This window comes from Oikopleura dioica, chromosome 1, assembly GCF_907165135.1.
Source record: "Oikopleura dioica chromosome 1, OKI2018_I68_1.0, whole genome shotgun sequence".
Taxonomy (NCBI): Eukaryota; Metazoa; Chordata; class Appendicularia; order Copelata; family Oikopleuridae; genus Oikopleura; species Oikopleura dioica.
The window spans coordinates 6,555,746-6,576,252 of NC_137291.1; the positions used below are offsets into that span (position 1 = coordinate 6,555,746).

General features: G+C 39.5%; 4 protein-coding genes and 2 long non-coding RNA genes across 8 annotated transcripts; 4 read left to right on the forward strand and 2 right to left on the reverse strand.

Annotated features, from left to right (window-relative positions):
* Nucleotides 1-1,807: 1,807 nt before the first annotated feature.
* LOC145710886 (trypsin-like) lies at nt 1,808-10,280 on the forward strand. 3 transcript variants are annotated; one of them, XM_081788594.1, is made up of 12 exons: nt 1,808-1,989; nt 3,278-3,687; nt 5,713-5,784; nt 5,900-6,042; nt 6,421-6,538; nt 7,202-7,294; nt 7,473-7,554; nt 7,604-7,745; nt 8,587-8,850; nt 8,892-9,033; nt 9,349-9,424; nt 9,830-10,280. In XM_081788594.1, exons 2-11 carry the CDS (start codon nt 3,408-3,410, stop codon nt 9,402-9,404), a joined length of 1,392 nt encoding a protein of 463 aa, XP_081644720.1. In that variant the 5' UTR covers nt 1,808-1,989; nt 3,278-3,407; the 3' UTR covers nt 9,405-9,424; nt 9,830-10,280. The 3 variants fall into 3 exon arrangements, with proteins under 3 accessions (XP_081644720.1, XP_081644718.1, XP_081644721.1); XM_081788592.1 differs by having other exon boundaries at nt 9,349-9,394; XM_081788595.1 differs by lacking the exon at nt 9,349-9,424.
* Nucleotides 10,281-10,425: 145 nt separating this feature from the next.
* LOC145711824 (uncharacterized) lies at nt 10,426-11,641 on the reverse strand. Its single transcript, XR_014135203.1, has 3 exons — nt 11,372-11,641; nt 10,582-11,285; nt 10,426-10,537 (listed from the first exon to the last, which is right to left on the reverse strand). It is a non-coding gene; the product is annotated as an uncharacterized LOC145711824 (long non-coding RNA).
* A 743-nt stretch (nt 11,642-12,384) lies between these two features.
* On the forward strand, nt 12,385-14,838 carry LOC145711825 (uncharacterized). Its single transcript, XM_081789514.1, has 5 exons — nt 12,385-12,936; nt 13,226-13,337; nt 13,407-13,674; nt 13,712-14,309; nt 14,350-14,838. The coding sequence occupies exons 1-5, from the start codon at nt 12,571-12,573 to the stop codon at nt 14,734-14,736; spliced, it is 1,731 nt and encodes a 576-aa protein (XP_081645640.1). The 5' UTR covers nt 12,385-12,570; the 3' UTR covers nt 14,737-14,838.
* Nucleotides 14,839-15,300: 462 nt separating this feature from the next.
* Nucleotides 15,301-15,837, forward strand: LOC145711416 (uncharacterized). The gene is made up of 3 exons (XR_014135184.1): nt 15,301-15,415; nt 15,464-15,571; nt 15,615-15,837. It is a non-coding gene; the product is annotated as an uncharacterized LOC145711416 (long non-coding RNA).
* Nucleotides 15,838-17,206: 1,369 nt separating this feature from the next.
* LOC145696326 (uncharacterized) lies at nt 17,207-17,785 on the forward strand. The gene is made up of 4 exons (XM_081773350.1): nt 17,207-17,323; nt 17,364-17,420; nt 17,464-17,615; nt 17,659-17,785. The coding sequence occupies exons 1-4, from the start codon at nt 17,230-17,232 to the stop codon at nt 17,710-17,712; spliced, it is 357 nt and encodes a 118-aa protein (XP_081629476.1). The 5' UTR covers nt 17,207-17,229; the 3' UTR covers nt 17,713-17,785.
* Nucleotides 17,786-17,843: 58 nt separating this feature from the next.
* On the reverse strand, nt 17,844-18,852 carry LOC145711827 (N-acetylgalactosamine-6-O-sulfatase-like). Its single transcript, XM_081789515.1, has 2 exons — nt 18,571-18,852; nt 17,844-18,356 (listed from the first exon to the last, which is right to left on the reverse strand). Exons 1-2 carry the CDS (start codon nt 18,850-18,852, stop codon nt 17,844-17,846), a joined length of 795 nt encoding a protein of 264 aa, XP_081645641.1.
* Between the last annotated feature and the right edge of the window lie 1,655 nt (nt 18,853-20,507).

Sequence of the window (20,507 nt, forward strand, 5' to 3'; positions counted from 1 at the left end):
AATGCTTGTCTAGTCAAAAGGAGTCTTTTGAACAGATTTTCGAACCGAACCACTTGGCTAACCACCCGGTTCACAGCGGTTCAAAGCGGTTCAAGAACTGAATGTTCACAAAATAATGACATATGTATATCAAAACGCTTGTCTAATGATAAGGAGTCTTTTGAACAGATTTTCGAACCGAACCACTTGGCTAAACGCCCGGTTCACAGCGGTTCAAAGCGGTTCAAGCTCTGAATATCCACAAAATATTCGAATATATATATCAAAATGCTTGTCTAGTCAAAAGAAATATGCTGAAATATGTACATCAAAATGCTTCTCTACTCGTAAGAAATCATTTAAACAGGTTTTCGAACCAAAACGCTTGGTTGACCGCCCGGTTCACAGCGGTTCAGGGCGGTTCAAGCTCAAAATACTCACAAATTGCTGAATAAAATATATCAAAATGCTTCTCTACTCATAAGAAATCATTTGAACAGGCTTTCGAACCAAACCGCTTGATTGACCGCCTTGTTCACAGCGGTAAAGGGCGGCTCTGAATACTATTCATACCTATACTATGAATACCGAAGGGGAGGCCAGGCCCGTTTGTACAATTCAGTCTGAGACGGGGCCAAGCCGACCCGAAGGGGAGGCCAAGCCCGTTTGTACAAATCATTCTGAGACGGGGCCAAGCCGACCCGAAGGGGAGGCCAGGCCCGTTTGAACAATTTAGTCCTAGAAGGGGCCAATCCGACCCGAAGGGGAGGCCAGGCCCGTTTGTACAATTCATTCTGAGACGGGGCCAAGCCGACCCGAAGGAAAGGCCAGGCCCATTGTACAATTTAGTCTGAGACGGGGCCAAGCCGACCCGAAGGGGAGGCCAGGCCCGTTTATACAATTTAGTCTGAGACGGGGCCAAGCCGACCCGAAGTAGAGGCCAGGCCCGTTTATACAATTAAGTCTTAGACGGGGCCAAGCCGACCCGAAGGGGAGGCCAGGGCCGTTGGTACAATTATGTCTGAGACGAGGCCAAGCCGACCCGAAGGGGAGGCCAGGCCCGTTTGTACAATTCAGTCTGAGACGGGGCCAAGCCGACCCGAAGGGGAGGCCAGGCCCAATTGTACAATTTAGTCTGAGACGGGGCCAAGCCGACCCGAAGGGGAGGCCAGGCCCGTTTGTACAATTCACTCTGAGACGGGGCCAAGCCGACCCGAAGGAAAGGCCAGGCCCGTTTGTACAATTCAGTCTGAGACGGGGCCAAGCCGACCCGAAGGGGAGGCCAGGCCCGTTTGTACAATTTAGTCTTAGACGGGGCCAAGCCGACCCGAAGGGGAGGCCAGGCCCGTTGGTACAATTATGTCTGAGACGGGGCCAAGCCGACCCGAAGGGGAGGCCAGGCCCGTTTGTACAATTTAGTCTTAGACGGGGCCAAGCCGACCCGAAGGGGAGGCCAGGCCCGTTGGTACAATTATGTCTGAGACGGGGGGAATAGTCTATTTCATTCACGATTATTTCTTTTTAAAAAATAAAAATGGAAGATACTTAAGAAAGTGTTATGGTATTCTTTATGATATTCGGTGTGAAGGACCTTCTATCTGAGATAGTATGATTTTAGTGAGGTCACAAACAGCCTGTTTTCTGAGAAAAAGATAGCGGTTCTTGAATTGTCCATGAAGATCTGTCTTCCACGGTGACTTCCTTCCCGATTCCAGATCACCTTTGCAAGATCACCTGCGCCCCCGAAGAGCTGGGCGCCCGAGAGTCCAAGCGCGATCTCCCGCCGAGCGCGCTCGCCCGCTGCTATCATCATCAAGGGCTCCTCCTATTTGCCCTATCACTTTTCTCTGAAGAACACAGACAGATTTATTGTCCGGCATTGTCCGACATTCAAATAAAAGACCTTACTGTATATTTATATTTTTTGAAGAAAATCGAGAGAAACGACGTAAAAGAACCTAAAATCAAAAAATTTGATTTAAGAAGAATTAAAGAAAGAAGTTTATAAAGGTAACCAAGAGAGAAAAATGCTCAAGAATCGAGGAAACGTCGCTAGAAACGCTGAAAAGTTATAATATCGTTGATGTTTCCGGCAAAAACAGAGCAACGAGAGGCTAAAATTTGATTACAGTTCAAATCTTTTAGAAGAAAATTAATGTTGTTGGCAAGCCAGATTTAGAATTTCCAAGCTTTTCCTTGTTTTTGCCGGATAAGCTAAATCAAGTTAATGAATCCACGGAGCGGTGTTGCTGAGCCCCGTCGGACCGGGAATTGTTTGACAAGTCAATGTCAGAATTATGGGGAGCGCGATTTTGATTCATTAGAGAGAGGCTTAAAATTTACTCGATTTTTGAGGATTTGAGGGAAATAAACTTAGCTGAACCCCATATTCATAACAGAGTGAACACCCTTATTTTTTTAAATCAAGAGAAAGAGAAGGCCTTTTTCTTTGGAAATTTCTTTTTTTTTTTAATTATTGAAATAATTTTAATAAGATTTCAAATTTGAAAAACCAACTCGCTCAACTTGAAATAAAGGTGCTCATAAACCTGACCTCAACCCTAAGCCGCAGTTGAGTGCGATTGCGCCATATGTTACCAGCTTCTTCGTTTCTTTTCTTTTCTTTTTCTGGGGCAGATAGTAACCGGAGCGACCTGCAGCCTGATTCGCTTTCTAATACTCGGATCATCCGCCTCAGCCCTCATCCGCAGCGGACAGCATTGCGAGACATAAAACTTGAAACAATACGCCCTCTTAGAAGCTTGAGCTTTTTTTGAGTCTATTGCTGACCAATTAAGGAAAAGAGTACCTTCTTTCTTTGACCTTAAAATTGGTTCATAAATCGATTTTGGATTGATTGGGTAAGGGCTAGGATAAGGGTTAGGGTTTTCCACTCAGTTATCAAGAAACACGATGGTCGGCTTAAGAATTATCGTTTCTCGACTCTGTTAGATAAGAACGAACATCATAAAAAGGTTCATTTTGCCAAGTGACGAGCAGAATTATTGCATAATCTCGTTCTCTTCAGATGCGGCGCCACTCCTAGTCAATTTTTTCCGACTTGAGATAAGCCACATGTAGTTGAAGAATATTTTTATTGCAAAAAGGGTTGAACGGGATCGATTTTTTTTTCTAAAATGAATCTTATTCTTTAGAAATATTTTTCAATTTTTTCAATTTTTTAGGATTTTTTTGGTCCAAATTGTTCAGTTTTGTCTGCCCCGCCTAGGTCGATGGCATCTGCACTAATTCTAGAGCTTGGAATTGATAAGATTCCAGTACTAACGTTTATATTTAGAAAGCTTGTGTAAAAAATTCCGCTGTCGCTCGCCGGAATGCTGTATTAAACTGAGCGATCAATAAAGCTTGTAAAGCTACTTTGCTCGGACAGGCAAGAAGACTAAGACAGCCGGAGAGCTCTAAAAGAGATGATTCTGTGGAGGCACTTAGTTGCCACGCTTTCTTATAAAGCCTTGGTTCTCGCTGATGATGCTTGCTCGAAGGAAAATATGCCCGGAATTGTGAACTCTGAAGGCAAAACAAGCGGAAGCTGGAGCTGTCAGTTAAAATCTGGAGAATCCTTCGATCTGGAAAATGCTAAGGATGTCCCAAATAAGGCAAAATGCTTTGCGACTTGTGGAAAACACGAGCCAAGTGGAGATAATTATTATATAATGCGACCTGGAGTTTCAAGAGCCATCAGATGCCGTAAGTAGATAATATCTAAGCATAATAACTTATTATTAATAAGTTTGTATAAAATAGAGCTCATTATTTATTTTCAAATTTATATTCTATTGAGCGTTAGTATTTTTTTCATATTTCTCGAAATTAAAGCGATTAATGAGAGTGGTAATCTTGTAAGAGATAATTAAAATAATTTTATTTAGAGGATCTCAATATTATATCGGATAAAGTACTCATTTTTACTTTCATTGATTATTGCTTGACCATCAAGCATACTCATCCCGGTTCTTATTCTTGTTTCTTTTCCATCTTTTTGGATGAAGTCAGTCGTTAAATTGATTGGAACACCAGTGCCTTAATAACATTAAGAGTTGGAATATTTGAGTATTTCACCGTTTTTGCTTAGCCTGAAATAATAACTATTTTCATGATTATCAAAATTATGCTGCCAACCAGACTCTTCGACTTCCCAAGAGTTATTCCAATACATCTTCGCGAAGGTTTTTTTTTCAAAAATTACTTTCTAGGTAGAAAAAACGGGCTGGTGTATGGAATCGATAAAAACTTCTTTCCTTAAAATTGACTTTTTTCGCGCCGAGAAGAAGAAGATTAAGAGCATTACGGATATCTTTTTCTTCCATTTCATCTCTTCGTCCGCCATGACTTAGTTTTTTATCGTTTCCAAAGAAGTGTCCAGCACCTCCAAGCGGTCCAAGATCAGCTGACAGTCTTTCAAGCTCTTTTTCTTTTTCTGACAATTGAGACTTTTCCAGGCGCGATTTTTCATCGGCAAGTTTTTCATTTTCAATTTTCAATGCATTGATTTCCATTTCAAGTTTTTGATTCTTTGCTTTTTCGTCGTCGATTTTCTTCTCTAATCGTATTTGAAAATTGATGAGCCGGTGTTTCTTGGTTCTGCATATTGATGTTTGATTTTTTAGAAAAAAATTCTCAATCTCACGAATATTGATTCTTCAAAAATTATAAATAAAAGGAAGTTAAGGATAGATATTAACCTTGATTCGAGTTTCGAATTTTCATCTTTCTCCTCGATCAAATTTTCTTTCAATAAGGTCACTTGAGATGCAATGTCATTTTTTTCTGTTTGAAGAGTCGCGACGAGATTTGTAAGGGTCTTGACACTTTCAAGCAAAGAAGATTCTCCTTCAGATAAATTTATATCATCTTTAGGGGTCACGGTGCTCGATCTTTTCTCCAACGTTATATTCTTCTGTCTTCGATGAAGTTCAAGAGAAATTATTTAAAGAACGAATACAAGTTTATTATTTTAAGTGATATATGAACTCTTTCCATCATCAAAAACATCAATTGTTTCAAGTTGATAAGTGATATTTTTGTCGAATTCATTCTTGGAGCTAGGGCAGTCTTTGAGATGAGAAGTCAATTCACTTTTGCATGTCATAAGGCAATTTTGGTCCAAACAAGTTTTAATGCACTCGCGAAAGGTAGTTTGCGCTGTTTTCTTGCATTTGTTAGCTTCTCTTTGAATCCGAGTCATATATTCGTCACCGCAAAAAGCATCGCAGGAGAAATTGACTGTACAAACCTTTGTGAGCATCATAAACAGAAGACCTTGAAGCTTAGCCCGTTAAAGTACGCCAGACGTTCGATAAACGGTTAAAATGTGATATCAGCTCCCAAAGTACGAATACTTTTTGAAAACTAAGGGTATTCATTTTTTGCGGGCTAAGCTTAAATGACGGTCAATGATTCATTGCCATAATTCTTTATAATTTTGCTTATTCCTTTTGTGCATCCATAAAAGATAAAAAGACAAATATGAATAATATCGTTATCTATTTCTGTGATAAGTTACAGAAGTAGTCACATTTTGTTAGACTTCTGTATCGCTGACAAGCAGTTAATTACTGCAAGAATTATCAAGTTGTCTTCCCCATGTGATCGTGTTCAAAGTTCACTTCAGAATTAAACTTCAGGCGCACTCTCTTACGTTTATACTTTATTATGGTTCAACTGACAAAATTTTTAAGTGTTTCTGTTTCTGCATTATATTGATTTTTTTAGGCGACGGAAACTGGGAGCTAAAAGAATCACACACTCGGGAGAAGATCGCCCTTCGAGATGTCGTCTGCGAACGTGAGTTTTTTTCTCTTTTCTCATACCCGTTTAGCGCACCGCCACGGAAGTTCAGCTTTCCGGACTCATCATCTCCGGAACCCTCATTTTTAAGCATAGTTATTTTTGAATTTAGGCGGATGCGACAAGAGCTTACTACCGCAATTCGACAATGGAGCTTGGAACTGTCCCCTCGAATTTGAAGGCACGAATATTGTTGCCAATAATTTGGACTGCTTTGCAAAATGCAATCGTGGTTTTACAGAAGTTGGAGCTAAAAGGAACGTTGGATTAAAATTGACATTTTTTCTTTTGGCAAAAATTTGGCTCTAGCGCCAAATTATGTTAAAAAATAAGAATTCTAAAAATTTTGTGAAAGAAAAAGTTGTCGATCGTCCAAAACTACGTATCTCTAGTTGTTCTTGACAGACAAGGTCGATTAAAAAGGGATCACTGGAAATCTTCCGGCCAAGTTGATTTCACGCCATTTTCTAATCAGTAAAAAAGTCGTAATTGGCGCCCACCACGTTCACCAAAGGGTAACTAATTGTTGTGCAACCGGCGCTAGAATCTAAACGCGCCGCGAAAATCCGTTGAATTTGGTTATTCGGATCGACTAGAATTTGAGATTGAAGCAGATTTTTCAATCCGCGAAATAGAACTCTTTTCAACTACAAGGATTATCGAAAGACTTGCAAGTGCAACGATCAGAATGGAAGGTGCCATTGGAGGATGAATATGGAAGAACACGAGGACAAAAGTGACATTGTTCCAAGTAAGAAAGAAAGGATAAGTCGTTGTTATCTGCTCTGGCCACATATTCTTGAGGCCGCTTATAAATTTTAGACGATAGAGTTATTTCTTGTTAGTTTTTGTCTTTTCGTAACTCAAGGTCTATCTTAGGACATTCTTTTTAAAATAAAGTTTCAAAAATTTCCATGATTTCGCCATCATAAACCTCTGGGTTAGGGTTAGGACTACTGTGGGTAAGGGTAAGGGTTGGCTTGGGTTGACCAAAGACTTAACCATTACCCGCATTTCAACCAATTAACGCCGAAACGCATGGCGACCAATTAATTGGTACAACGCCCTTTAATGCCATTTCGACACATTTGGAAATTTGCATATTTACTCATATTTATGTTATGATATGGGTATAATATGAGAATAAAATTGAAGCTTAGCGTCTGAGAATTATTTATTCATATCATTAATACAGTGAGCTAATCAGTTTCATTGTTAAAAAGGGGTGAAATGGGCATACCAATAAATTGGTACGACCTGCGTTCGACGTTGAAAAAATTTTATGCGTTCCGGCGTTAATTGGCTGGTCCAAAAAATACCTAGCGCGTAGGGGTTAGGGTTAGGGCTTATGATAAGCCGCTTATCTTTCTTTATCAAACAAAGATGAGGGCTTTCCGATAAAAAAATTCTTTAGTGTGCGAGTTCTCAAAAACCAACCGAATCATCAATGGTCAAGACGCGATCGCTAACTCGAAGAAATACATGGTCTCAGTTCAAACCCGCGCAAAGACACGGCTTTACAAATTCAAGATTTTTCGCGGGCTCGCAAACTTGAATCTATCCATTTTCGAATTTCCGCGGAAAATTTAATCCAAGATCTTACAATTCTAATTTTAGATCTTCAAATTTTTTATCAAAGAAAAAATTTTTCTCTTGTAAATTCCAAAGTTGTAAAATCGTGCGCTAGAACCGTGCTCCTACTCATCATTGTGGCGGTGTTCTGATCCATCCGAAATGGGTTCTCACCGCGGCGCATTGCAAGAAAAAGTGAGTCGCACATTCTTCAACCTCAACTTTTTGAACACTTTTGCTTCAGAAATCTTTTCGCAGTTCTTGGAGAGCACAATTTGAGACAGGACTCGAAGCGGGAAAGAGCCTGCAAAGTTGTGGCTACGGTTCCGCATCCAATGTACCATGGAATCTCGCATGATATTATGATGATGAAGATCAAATGCAACGTAAGTTGGAATTTTCTCCAAAGAATTTTGAAATTCAGGCACTAAAAACGATACCCATAGATAAAAAGGGCCTGGAAAATAACTGTAATTCGAATTCATAAATGAAGTTATCAGTACCCACTAATCCCTCTACGCTTAAAATTATCAACCCGCTCCGAAAAATAATAGAATCCATTTCCGGGGTCAAAATTTTGGAATTTCGAAAATAGATTTTTCGAAAATTGTTGACGGGGGGGGGGTCCTTATTAAGGACTCCTTAAGGAGAAACATGTCGATCTTCTTTTCAAAAAAGAAAGTGTTCTCAACTTTTTTTCGGTGGAAAAAACGGACACGTGAGTGGTTATGAAAATGACATTCGATTCGATCCGCTTTCGCCCATTCTTTTTCACTTTTTCTGACCGACAAAGTTCCATCCCGTCTTTTGCAACCCCTCAATTTGCAAGATTTGGCAGCATTATCACCAAATCGCCCATCACCGTTGTTCTTATAATTTCTTGATTTCGGTGAAGTGACGTTTTAAAAAGTGAAAATGAAGGAACCCAAAAGTGACAGAAATTTATCATAAAAGGGCGAAAATAGGTGGATTTTGAAATTGAATTTAATTTATGATAAAAACGCGTCAGGAAGCTGTCATCTTAAAAGCGAGATGGACACGTTAGTTTTTTCTCGATTCTTTTTTTTTGACTATTTCGGGAATCCAATTTTCAAGTGATTATGTAATAAGTGTCCATCTGATGAGTCCGATTTTAAGGGGGTAGGGATCGCTAAGCTGATTTTCCAAATGGCTTTTCTTTGAATTAACACTGCGATACCCTTATTCTACTTCATTCTATTTTTTCAGAACAAAGGAATGGGAAATTTCATCGAGCCCGCCGTCCTCCCCTCTTTCATGCACGATTTGGCGCCAGGAAGCAAGTGCGAAGTCTGCGGCTGGGGCAACACCAACGCCACACCAGGTGAGTATACCGAAGCTCAATCTCTTCAGTGCGTCGACTTGCCGATCATCGACACGGATCGATGCAACGCGCCGAATTCATACGCCGGAGCGATTCACGAGGACATCATGTGCGTTGGCTACATGACTGGCGGTCAGGACTCTTGCCAGGTAGGGAAGTCCTCAAAACCACTTCCATAGCAAAATTTAAGGGCGATTCTGGAGGACCAGCTATCTGCGACGGCCGAGTCCACGGACTGGTCATGGGAGGAAATCAATGCGCACAAGCAAATTTCCCCGGCGTTTATACTCGACTTTCTCACTACATTCCTTGGATCAGGAGTATTCTTGAAGGTTAGACACGATTAGTTGGATGTGGGCGAGCAATAATAGGATCAGTACTTAAAATTCAAATACAGTAAGAAACAAAGTAGCTTGAGTCTTTTTGAGTTGATTCAATGAATCAAGCCATCTAGCTCGCTCATTTCATACAGTAGTAGAACAATACAGTGTATTGAACATATCAAATTAACTCTTATCTAGCTACTTACATGCTTAAAGTACAGTTTGTTTGTAATAAAAAACAACTGATCGTTGATTAAAAAGATCATTGAACCCGCTAACCAAAAAAAAAACTAGAAGTTTTTGAATGACAAAAATTTCTTTCAGAACCCGCCCATAAACAATCCGGCCGAAAGGGTGGACGAAGCCGAAGGTTTTTCTAAAAGATTCTTGATTTCAACCGGTTAGAAAAACAAAATCATCAGCCAATTTTGAATTGGAAAACTTTTGGAATCCCAAAGTTCAAAAACCGAAAAAGCTCAGTTTTCGGGTAGAACCAATTTTTGGAACAGATTTTTTGGAAAGGGTTTTGATTGGCCGGTAGGCCAAATACAGCAATCTTATTTGTCATCCAAAAATCCATTTCCAAAAATTGGTATAGTCCCAGTTTTCTGTTTATCATAAACCTGAACTTTTTTGTTTGTAAAAGAGTGATAATTGTGATTGAGCATCCGGGCCTCAGCTGCTTCTCCGCTCAACTACAGTTATCTTTTCGAGTTATCGCGAGTTTTGGAAATGCCAAAACGTGGTGTTTAGTTTTTCCTTTTTAACTTTCCCTGAATTGATCTTCCTTGATTCCCGTGTTTAGGCTACCGAAAAAGGTAAAAAAATCGAACCTCGGATGAACACACAAAGAAACCAACTTTGCCCAAATCAACACAAACACGAAAACAGCCCCACCCAATTTGCCACAAGCCAAAAAGCGATCCTTTAACTTATTTATATAACTCGAGATTACTTCATTTATTTCTCAAATTTTCGCCACGTGTTCAAACTAAGCAATCTTGAAAAAAGGTTGAAAAATGAACATTCAGTAGAATTTCGAGTCCGAAAAATGAATAATGAATAAATAAATAACTGTAAATACAATAAAAAAAATCAAAAATCTCCACTGTAAAAACACGAAGCCCAAAAACCCCCGAAAATAATTCAAAACGATAAAGAAGACAAAATATAAAAAGAGATTTGTATAAACTGTGCACTGTTTTATTGTATGAAATCACACAATCAAAATTTGGCCTTTATGGCCAAGAAATAAAGCTGCTTGTAAACTTTTAGTCAATTTGAAAACAAAAAAAATTTCAAGCAAACATTCGGATGATTTTTTTCTCGTGGATCTCGAATCCGCAATGGCAGTAGAACTTCTTTCTTCCGACTTAAAATAGTGTTGGCCAGAATATTCAATTATAAATATTTACTATTTCGTTGACGAGCAAATTCCATTTTCATGCAAGTCCAGCAACAACAATGGCCACAGGCATGCGAGTATTTTGCGCGTTTTCCATCATCGTAGTATCTGAATTGTAATTTTTTTTTGATGAATGTGAGCATGAATCTTACTCGTAGCAGATTTGACACATCATGAAAGCCTCAAGTCGTTCTCTTTGGAGGGTCTTCTTGTCGACCGACTTTGCTCTAGTGTTTTTTTCTACCTCAGGTTCCGGACATTCTTCCTCTTCCAAGTGGGTTCCGTCAAGATCTTCAGCTAAAGAGGCCATTTCATTGGAAGGTTCCTCGTTGCTTGGGCGGTCTTCATTGTCTTCTGTCACCAAGTCTGCTACATCGCCGTTGTCAAGTTCGAGCTAAAAGATTCTCAAAAAGTTTTTTTGAAAAAGATTACTGTTCTTCAGTATCTCGAGATGAGGAACACTCGGCTTGGCTGCTTGATAATTTATCCTGAACATCGTGTTGTTGAGTTGATGGTCTTTTATTTAATTTCTTGTTCTGCTTCTTCTTTTTTCCTTTCTTTTGGTTGGTACCACGAGCTGATTTTTTCTCTCGGGACTTTTTATCTTCTTCTTCAACCCAATCAGGGATTTCATATGTGCCAGAAATTGTCTCAAGAGGAGGTTCGAAAACTAACTTCCTATTCTTGATGAACATTCGTCTCTTCCCATCCGCTTGTTTCGCTTTTTTGCTGTCCCAAATCCAGCCTAGTCGATCAGGAGCCCCCTCCAATGCATTTTTTTCGGTGACAGAGGTTTCGAATAGAAGCAACTGTAAGGAGTGAGACTGTATTCTTCTTGAAGAGTTACGAAACGGTGCTATTAAATATATTACTAATATAATATAAGAGGTTAACATTATTCTTCATCTTACCCTAACCCTAACCCTAATCATGAAAACTTACCAGAATTGTCATCTACCATGCGGAGCATCAGCAGCTCATTAGAACCGTTATCAGTAAGCAAAAGAATTTTCGAATCAACGCCTCTTCTCTCAATTTTACTATCGATGAAATCCGACAGGCACCCTCGTTGAATTTTAGCATAGCTTCCTGGAATGCTCAAAGTGTTTCCATGAAAAGCCTCGACAGAGGTCAATTTGATTGTATATCGTCTGGTACTTATTGTTATGTCACTCTCTTTGATACATTTTCTTATCTCTTCGAGATTGGACGTCATTTATTGAAAATAACTCTTTTTCATTCAAAATGTCTCAGGACGATTCAAATTATTCACGCGAACATTCGGATGATCTTTTTCTCGTGGATCTCAAACCCGCAATGGCAGTAGAACTTCTTTCTTCTCACTAAAAATTGTTGGCAAGAGTGTTGTAAATTAAAATTATTAACTTTCTCTTTGACGAGCAAACTCCATCTTCATGCATGTCAAGCAGCAACAATGGCCACAGGCGTGTGAGTATTTTGCATGTTTTTCATCATCGTAGTATCTGAATTATTGTTACTTGATTTGATTAATGTTAGCATAAATCTTACTCGAAACAGATTTGACACATCGTGAAAATCTCAAGTCATTCTTTCCGGAAGGTGTCATTATCCACCGAATTCGCTTTAGTTGATGAGCAAGAGCTCCTTTCCACTTCACGTTCCATACATTCTTCTTTTTTCAAGTCAGTTTCTTCCAAATCTTCAACTGATGATGCGACGTCAGTGGAAGCCTCCTTATTGTTCGACTGGTCTTTATTTCCTACTGTCTACTCCTAACCCTAACCCTAACCATGATAACTTACCAGAATTATCGTCTTTCATGCGAAGATAAAGCAGCTCATTAGAACCGTTGTCATCAGTAAAAAGAAAAATTTTCGAGTCTTCGCCTTTTCTTTCGATTAGTCTCGTTTTTACTAAAAATCATCTTGTTAGCAGTTTATTTTGCTCAAAAATAACTTGTCCCGGGCGGTAGAAAAGCTTTTTAATAATGGAAATCGTGGGCAAATCCCATAGAATTCACTTTAAGAACTAGAGTTATTCACGACAAATGAAAATTATTTTTTTATATCCGTTTATGAGCTTCGATGCTTTTCCGAAGAGCTACTGAGATAAATACCAAGAAGCAGAGAGATCAAAAACAATAACGGGTCGAAGACAGCATGATCGAAATTGAAAACTCCCATGGCTCGTTTGCCCCGACGAGAAAAGGTTCTAGGGCGAGATGGTTCATTTGCGGGGAGGACTATTTCGTTGCGGTCAAGGAGGCGATAGATTCGGCCAAGGAAGAGATCTTCATCGCTGGCTGGTGGTTCATGCCCCAAATAGAACTGATACGGACTGAGCAGCGAGTCACGTTGGAGAAATCCCTGAAAGAAGCGGTCCGAAGAGGCGTCAAGATTTTTATCCTCGTCTTCAACAGTAACTTGGAGTACATCCTCAGATTCACTAGATTCTACACAGCAGTCAAAAGAAAGAACAAGATCTACCGCGAAAACTTGATAGAACACATCCGCGCGCAGGGTTCGGTAATTTGAGCTCAAGCTAAAACTCATTTTGGCTAGACGCTCAAATTTCCTCAAATTGAGAACTCAAAGTGACTTGAGAAATCATTTTGAGAAGATTTGAGAGTTTTGAAAGTTTTGAGTTTTTGGGAGATTTGAGAGTTTTGAGTTTTCAAAACTCAAATTAAGCGAGCGCTTCCTTGATTGGCTCATGGATCGCCAGAATTGATTTCTCACCCGAGCTCTCATCTCTGAGTTCTCAAAACTCAAATTAAAAAATGTGAGTCTCAAGCTTTGTTTCCTTGAGTTTTAGCGTGAGCTCAAATTACCGAACCCTGTCCGCGCGGAAAAGACTAAAGCTGGCACGATTGATCAGAGTTCAAAATCAATGTGGATTTTTGCGGAAGCGGAAGGAGCGAACATTAGTCCATAGATTTTCCCTTCTAATTTTTTCTTCCGCTAATGGGAATGGGAAATTTTGAGCTCTGCTAAAGATGGTGATATTTATTTTCTGGCCCATCCAGATTTGCGGCTAGCGACAAAAGGAGGCTTTTTAGGCTTGCAATGGATGAATCATGAAAAAATTCTAGTTGTTGATCAAAGTATGGCGCTGCTGGGAGGCATTGACCTTTGCATAGGAAGATATGGGGAGCACGGCAAATACTCGCTTTTTGACAGCTCAGAGGAGAAATTCAAGGGAGCTGATTATTTCAATTCATTTGAGAATCCCGACTGGGAAAAGCCTCGAAAAGATTTGAAAAGGTAAGTTTTTTTAATAAATTTAATTGCATTTGATAAGGATTCCGTATCACGACAATGCTTGCCAAATATTCGGCGAAAGTGCTCGCGATCTCGCCGCGCATTTTATCCAGCGCTGGAATTTTTCGAACGAGAAAATCAACAGTTTCTGCTGTTTTCGTTTGAATAATACTCCGGCGCTTCAATTAAAATGCATCGAAGCAGACTACAATATCGAGGAAAGATACGGTGGTCATTTCGATCTTGCTACGAACGTGGAAAGTATTCAAGGTCAGACAAATGCGATTAATTGCTTCATGTTGAAGGTCATTTTAGTTCTCCGATCTGCTGGAGAATCTTCAACTGGTCTGAAAGAAAAAGAATGCTCCATCTACAATGCTTACTGTGAAGTTATCAAACATTCAAAACGATTCATTTACATTGAAACGCAATGGTTTATTTCTGACGCTTCTTTATCTCAAAACTCGAGCAACAGAATACAGAATAAGATCGCGGCTTCGATTGCTTCAAGAATAATAACCGCCTTCGAGAAGGACGAAGATTTCAAAGTTTACATTGTGTTGCCAGAAGTAGCTGATTTCTATGGTAAATTCGAAGACCGAAACACCCCAGAACAGGAGCTTTTCTTTCATCTCCAGGTTTATTTATCAGGCTTACATGAATATCATCTTTTTCTAGCGCCACAGCCTGACAGAAGGAGTTCACTCAATCAAGCATCAGTTAGATCTGTACAACTCAAAGATGAGTTCAGAAAATCCTGAAAAACAAATCGTTTTCGACAATTACATCACTATCGCCGCATTTCACAAATGGGAAAAACATAACAATGAGCTTTTTCACTCGCAAATTTATGTTCATTCAAAACTGATGATCGTTGATGACGAGAGGTGTATAATTGGAAGCGCAAATATTCAGGACAGATGTTTTCTCGGGGACAGAGATACTGAAACTTCTGTACTTATCAATGGTTGGAGCAAGTTAAGCTCAACAAAAACGCGTTTTCAGGAAAGGAGTTCTGCAAATCCTTCCGTCTCAAAATCTGGTCCGTGGCTCTCGGGTCCTTGAACGGCCTGGATCTTTGCCCGAGCAAAGACGAGTTTTTCTTCGATCATTGGAACAAAGTTGCCAACGCCAACTCTTCCGCTCTTTGGGAAGCCTTCCGCAACTTGCCACACGATTCCATCAAGGTTTAAGAGACGCTCATCTTCAAACCCATCATTTTACTCGTTTCTAGGAGTACCTTAACGATAAAGACCCTTCCTGGCAAAAGTGGAAAGAAGAATACGAACACAAACAAAAACTTCCAACAGAGCAAAAACTCGAAGCCCTCAAAGACTACCAAGGATTTCTCGTCAAATACCAAATTAACTTTGCTTCGAACAACAAAGAAATCAAAACTTCTTCAACAAGTACAGATCTCATTCACAAATTCACTGAAATGTTCCTCTAATTAGTAATATACAGTATTTCCATCTAGAATTATTTCCCACGACAGTTTCGTTTGAATGTTTAATTACTGTTGACTTTGTTAATGGCTTGCTTCATTGTTGTCGAAATTACTCAGCTCACGCTGAAAATAATGAAAGCTCTCTCTCTTTGGCGAGGCATTTTACGATTCATGCCAGCAAGAGTAAATACGCTTCCTTTGGCGTCAAAAAAGAGAGAAATTAAAACGAATAAATGAAATCCGGGGAGGTGCTTTCTGCGATTCTTTTGATAAGTGGTTTTGGCTTGTGCATTACAGGTAGATAATTACAGGGAAATAATCAGAGGTGACAAGTGCTGTTTTCAGCCGCCTCCTTGCTTAGCTGTATCGACTCAAAGTGCAAAGATTGCTGGTGTAAAAACACAACAGAAGTTCAAGGGGTTATTCTGTTGATTGTAGGAACCGCGCTTCTAGGTACTACCCTCGCCAATATTTCTATTCAAACCCTTTTTCAAAGGAGTCTACGGAGCAGCAGCTGCAAACGAAGATAAAGTCACTCATTTTCTCCGCTCAACCATTTTAAGACCAAAGAAATCGAAGCAAAGAATAGAAGAACAGCAAGAGCAAGATGGAATGATTCAAGAAGAAACTGGTTCGCGAGAGACTTCTTTTAATTTATTTTTCTTTTGTGAATATTTAATAAATTTAACGGCGAATGGAACTTTGAAAAGACTCAGTAGGGGTGAAAAACTCGTTGGTAATTCGATGAATGTGTTGGCTTCGGTAGACGTCGTACTTTTCTGATCGAAGCACCAATCGCACGTGGCTGAAATACTCTTATTTCACGGACTAAAGAGATTTTATACCGTATCAAAAGAAAAGCAAAGCTCGCCGAGCAAAAAGAAAGCACAACTTTCAAAATGAAAACGTATCGATCACGCATTTCTTCCTTGTTTTCAATAGGCATCTCCGGTAAAGGCCCATAAATTGTCTCCGCGGCGGATTCTTTCTCGGTAATCATTTGAATGGTTGCTTCTGCATTGGCGACAGAGGGAGTGGTGGTTTCTTTTGGTTCAATTTTATCCCGAAGATGAACAGAAACTTCTTCTATCGTCCAGTTTTCAAAGTAGCTTTTTACCAAAATAATCGTAAATTTGACATGTGCTAGTCTTTCTTTGCTTCTCTAAATAAATTGTTTATTATTATAATAAATGAAAGAAACAAGGAAGAAACTTACCCAGATAGCCTGAAGGGACTTTTTGTAAGATTTATTCTTGTGCATGATCAAAGAACATGAATAAACAGTCCCATTTTTCGACTCAAATGTTCCAGCGGGCTGTCCTTAAAATTATGCTAACAAAACAATTTTAGGCGATTGTTCACCATCGTAGCTTGCTTGAAGCATAAAACCACGAAAGTCGAATTTTGACAGAATCTTTAGCTCAAAGACATCTTCCTCTTCACTCGGGACTTGCTTCACATGTAGAATATCAGTTTCATGAACCATTTGGCTCTCGTTATGATGCTCTGGGAACTTTGACAAATTGCAGGGGTCGAAGTTGTACAATTCATAATTCGAATAGCTTGCTCCGATATCGAGAAAAGTTTGCAAAAGAAAAAGCATCACTATAAATTTTGATATTCCCGAAAAATAAGAATCTTTAGTGCTCCGCTTCGCTTTCTTGCTGATAAATGCAAATAATTCGCATCCGTCTTTTTCCAAAAATGATTGATTTTATCTTATATAATGGCTTCAATCAGGGTTCAAAATCACCTAGTTTTTAGGTGAGGTGAGGTGAGGTGATAAGTACAAAAAAGGTGCACCTTTAGGTGCACCTAAAAAAGTCCCAAATCTCAAAAATTTTAGGTGAGGTGGGTGAGGTGATAGATTGGAAAAAGGTGCACCTTTCAGGTGCACCTAAAAAAGACAATTTTTGAAAAGTTTTAGGTGAGGTGGGTGAGGTGATATTCCGAAAAAGGGTGCACGGTGCACCTTTTAGGTGGTTGATCCTTCTACCATGATCTGGGGCCTGCTTATGGTGATCTGATTGTGTCTATGGTATGGTATCTGATTCTCTCTAGAATAAAATTTCTGTGTAAGCATAAAAATAAAAATTGCGAAGAAAGAGAAAATGTGGCTGAAGTACTCGCTTCTTTTTGCCTGTGCACTTGCTGGAACCTGCAGCACCTTTAATCGTGTTCGATGTGGTCAAGGGCAAAGCCAAGGTAAAAATATATCGCACTGACCGTTTAAAAAAATGAAAAGAATGGGGAGAATCTGACTGTCTTCAAGCTGGCTGCTGCTGGAACAATGATGTCACCGGTAAGTTCCCGGATAAGATTGATAAAAGCTGAATATTTCTTAGAAATCGCCTATCGATGCACGAAAAACGACGAAGATGCTCGAAGAAGCCTCGAAGCGCGAACGACCAATACAAATTATACCGACATTTTGGCTGAAGTGATCGCCTATCACGACTCCAGAGCTGTCTGGGCTGTTCCTTTCTACACCTCAATTGTAATTCTTCCAGCTTCTTACAGTGGCATAAGAATAATTTTAGCCTTTCGTCATCATCGCTGCGTTCAATTGGATCAAGAATATTTACCAAGATTGAAACACTATCAAAGCAAAGTATCTATCATTATTTTTTATAATAAACACTTTCTATTATTTGAAATACAACAAGAGATGCGCTGGATGATATTTTTAATATGAAGAAGTAGAAAAAACAGGAGGAAAAATATCTTACAACCAGTTGAATCGTTCGAATTGCGGATAGCAGTTCTCTTGATCTCGGCCTCTCTTGGTCGCCTCTTCTCGCGCATCAATGTGGTTCAGCCAGTCTTTCATGTAGTCGTCCAAATACGCGATGAACTTAATTCTGTCTTCGTTGTTTTCGGGGTTCCATGATTTGTGGAAAACATTGTGGTTCTCCTCTGGATCGAATTCGATATTGTACAGTTCCTCTGATCCAGGAATGTATTTCATGTTTTCTTTTCGAATGGCGGCATTTTTCAGATCTGATTCGACTCCGGGAGTGTAAGCATGTGTCAGAATCGGTTTCTTTTTCACTTCGTAGCTGGCTTCGCCTGTTTCTAGGTATGATAAGAGGCTTCTGCTGTCTGGTGCTTCGTTGCAGCCCAAGTCGTAGTCGATTAAGTCGGCAAGGGTGGCGTAGATGTCGACTGTGGAAACTTGAACCTTTGGCTCGTAGATGGTTCTTGGCGAGGGTTTTAAATAACATGATAGAAAAATCATCTTTTATTGAGATAAATCTAGCTTTGAGAAAAATCAAGCTTTTTGGACCCTTTCCTGGGCTCGAATTTCTTCGGATAGCGCCATAAAAATGGAGTCCTATGACTTGCCTCTCCCATTGTATTTTTGTAACCCTAATAATTTGATCGACAACAAGTCCCTTAATCGACATAAAAAGGCGAAAGTCGAATTCTTTTTTCTATAAGTCGACCAATGCCTTGAGTTCAACAGTTCTTGCCGGTCCACCAGTAGATTCCGGCAAATCAAGTCGCCATTGACTATGCCCCCAGTTGCTAAGAATTTTCTTCCCAGTTACAGTTGGTCCATTGTCGCACATGAAAATCACGAGAGTATCGTTCACAATATCATGTTCTTCTAATTTATCAAGAATTTTTCCGACAATCTCGTCCGTCTCCATCACCATTTCTCCAAAGAGCCCTGCTTCCGTCTGATTTCGGAATCGAGGAGGCGTGTTGAACGGTGCGTGCCCAGATTTCATTCCGTAATAGGCGAAAAACGGCTCTTCGTGATTTTCGTCGATGAAATTTTCGAGTTTTTGCTCGTCTTTTGCTCGATTTCGCGACTGTCGAAGGACTTCCCAGCGATTGTTTGGCGCATCCATGTTAGATAATAATTATTCAACTGAAATGGATCTGTGATTTCTTCTGCGTGACCAGTCGGGCCGAAATAGCCAGTGTAGGGGAAGTTATGGCCACTTGGCGAATAGTTTTCGACCGGAGTTGTTTCTGGATAAGGTTGGAGCTGAATCAAAGTATCTGCTGGTTCAGTGCTTCTTCCGTTTTCGAAGGATAAGCCGGGGCTGCAGCAAAGACCAGGCTGCGTGTACGCGTAATCATAGCCGTAAACTTCTGGTTTAGGGTTTTGTGCGTAATATCCGAATTTTTGGTGAACGGTGGCCGTATTCGGAAAGTTCAACAAACCGACTTCTTTCTTGTACTCCAACGCTTCTAGCCGGCGGGCGGTGGTTGCTTCGTTATCTTCTCGAGTAGCATTTTCGTGATTTATACCCATCGGGAACGGTTGCTGTTTTCCAAAGATTCCTGTCTTGTAGCCCGACTTTTTGAACATTTCACCAATATGCGGCTCGCCTATTTTCGAAGTTCAATAATTTTTTCGATCATAAAGAGTTTCAACAAAAAATATTCTGAACTTTCGCTTGGTTGATCATTCTAAACTGACTATCATTCATCGAGTACCGCCCGGTCATGAGCATATATCGACTCGGCGAGCAGCGACTTGAAGCCGAATTCGCAGCTAGAAACTTCACCCCCTCATTACCGATTCTGTCAATATTCGGCGTTGGCACTTTCGCTTCTCTGTTGTAAATTGAAAAATCTCCGATGCCGAAATCATCGACATTTAACAAGATGACGTTCGGTTTTCTCGCCTCGTTTTCAAGGGCAAAAAGGAAAAAACTTGAAAAAAGCTTCATTTTTCAGTTTTTTGAATATAATATTTCATAATGGGGACATAATTGGGGACTATTTTGGCGCTAATGAGCGTTTCGTGAGTTTTGAGAAAAAAACTTAGAGATGATATATTCAAAATAAGTTTCCGTTGTCTAAAAACTAACGTTTTATTTATCGTTACAACAGTATTTTACCGTGGTTTTCCCACTTAAGAGCGTTTTTGCCAATATTTTCCATATTTTTTCATCTGAAAAAATCCCAACTTTAGAGCGTTTTTAGGAATTTTTAATTAATAATTAGAATAACGTTTATTTCAATCTGAAAAATCATTGAAAAAAATTGTTTTCTACGCTTTTTTTCAGGTGAAATCATAGCCTCTGATTCAAAGATCGAATTTTTTTATCATAAAATGGTAAAAATGACCTCAGATGCATTTTAAGAGTTTTCGAAAAAGTTCATTTTATGCATTTTCATTCATAATTTTTTTCCCACTGTCATCCTAGTTTGATCGTAAATTTTCCAACTTAAGAGCGTTTTGGTCTACCCTTGTCATCTGAAAAACGCTCTAAAGATGGAAAACGACGGTAATTAGCTCTCAAAAGAAGAATCGATACTTGAGACTTCAATAATTCGAAAATATTAGCAAATGACGAAATTATATTTACGTCAATTTAGATGCGTAATTCAGATTTACGCCAAAAAGATTTTTACGAGCATTTATTTC

What these genes read in the sequence shown, in the direction of transcription:
- LOC145710886 (XM_081788592.1), top strand. Translation starts at nt 3,408, where the DNA reads ATGATTCTGTGGAGGCACTTAGTTGCCACGCTTTCTTATAAAGCCTTG. An exon ending in TTCAAGAGCCATCAGATGCC is followed by an intron (nt 3,688 to 5,712) that starts GTAAGTAGATAA and finishes TGATTTTTTTAG; the next exon opens with GCGACGGAAACTGGGAGCTA. An exon ending in TTACAGAAGTTGGAGCTAAA is followed by an intron (nt 6,043 to 6,420) that starts AGGAACGTTGGA and finishes AATCCGCGAAAT; the next exon opens with AGAACTCTTTTCAACTACAA.
- LOC145711825 (XM_081789514.1), top strand. Translation starts at nt 12,571, where the DNA reads ATGATCGAAATTGAAAACTCCCATGGCTCGTTTGCCCCGACGAGAAAA. An exon ending in AGCGGAAGGAGCGAACATTA is followed by an intron (nt 13,338 to 13,406) that starts GTCCATAGATTT and finishes GCTCTGCTAAAG; the next exon opens with ATGGTGATATTTATTTTCTG. An exon ending in AGCTTTTCTTTCATCTCCAG is followed by an intron (nt 14,310 to 14,349) that starts GTTTATTTATCA and finishes ATCTTTTTCTAG; the next exon opens with CGCCACAGCCTGACAGAAGG.
- LOC145696326 (XM_081773350.1), top strand. Translation starts at nt 17,230, where the DNA reads ATGTGGCTGAAGTACTCGCTTCTTTTTGCCTGTGCACTTGCTGGAACC. An exon ending in TGGTCAAGGGCAAAGCCAAG is followed by an intron (nt 17,324 to 17,363) that starts GTAAAAATATAT and finishes AAAAATGAAAAG; the next exon opens with AATGGGGAGAATCTGACTGT. An exon ending in CTGGAACAATGATGTCACCG is followed by an intron (nt 17,421 to 17,463) that starts GTAAGTTCCCGG and finishes AATATTTCTTAG; the next exon opens with AAATCGCCTATCGATGCACG.
- LOC145711827 (XM_081789515.1), bottom strand. Translation starts at nt 18,852, where the DNA reads ATGAAATCTGGGCACGCACCGTTCAACACGCCTCCTCGATTCCGAAAT. An exon ending in CAAGAACTGTTGAACTCAAG is followed by an intron (nt 18,357 to 18,570) that starts GCATTGGTCGAC and finishes TCTCAATAAAAG; the next exon opens with ATGATTTTTCTATCATGTTA.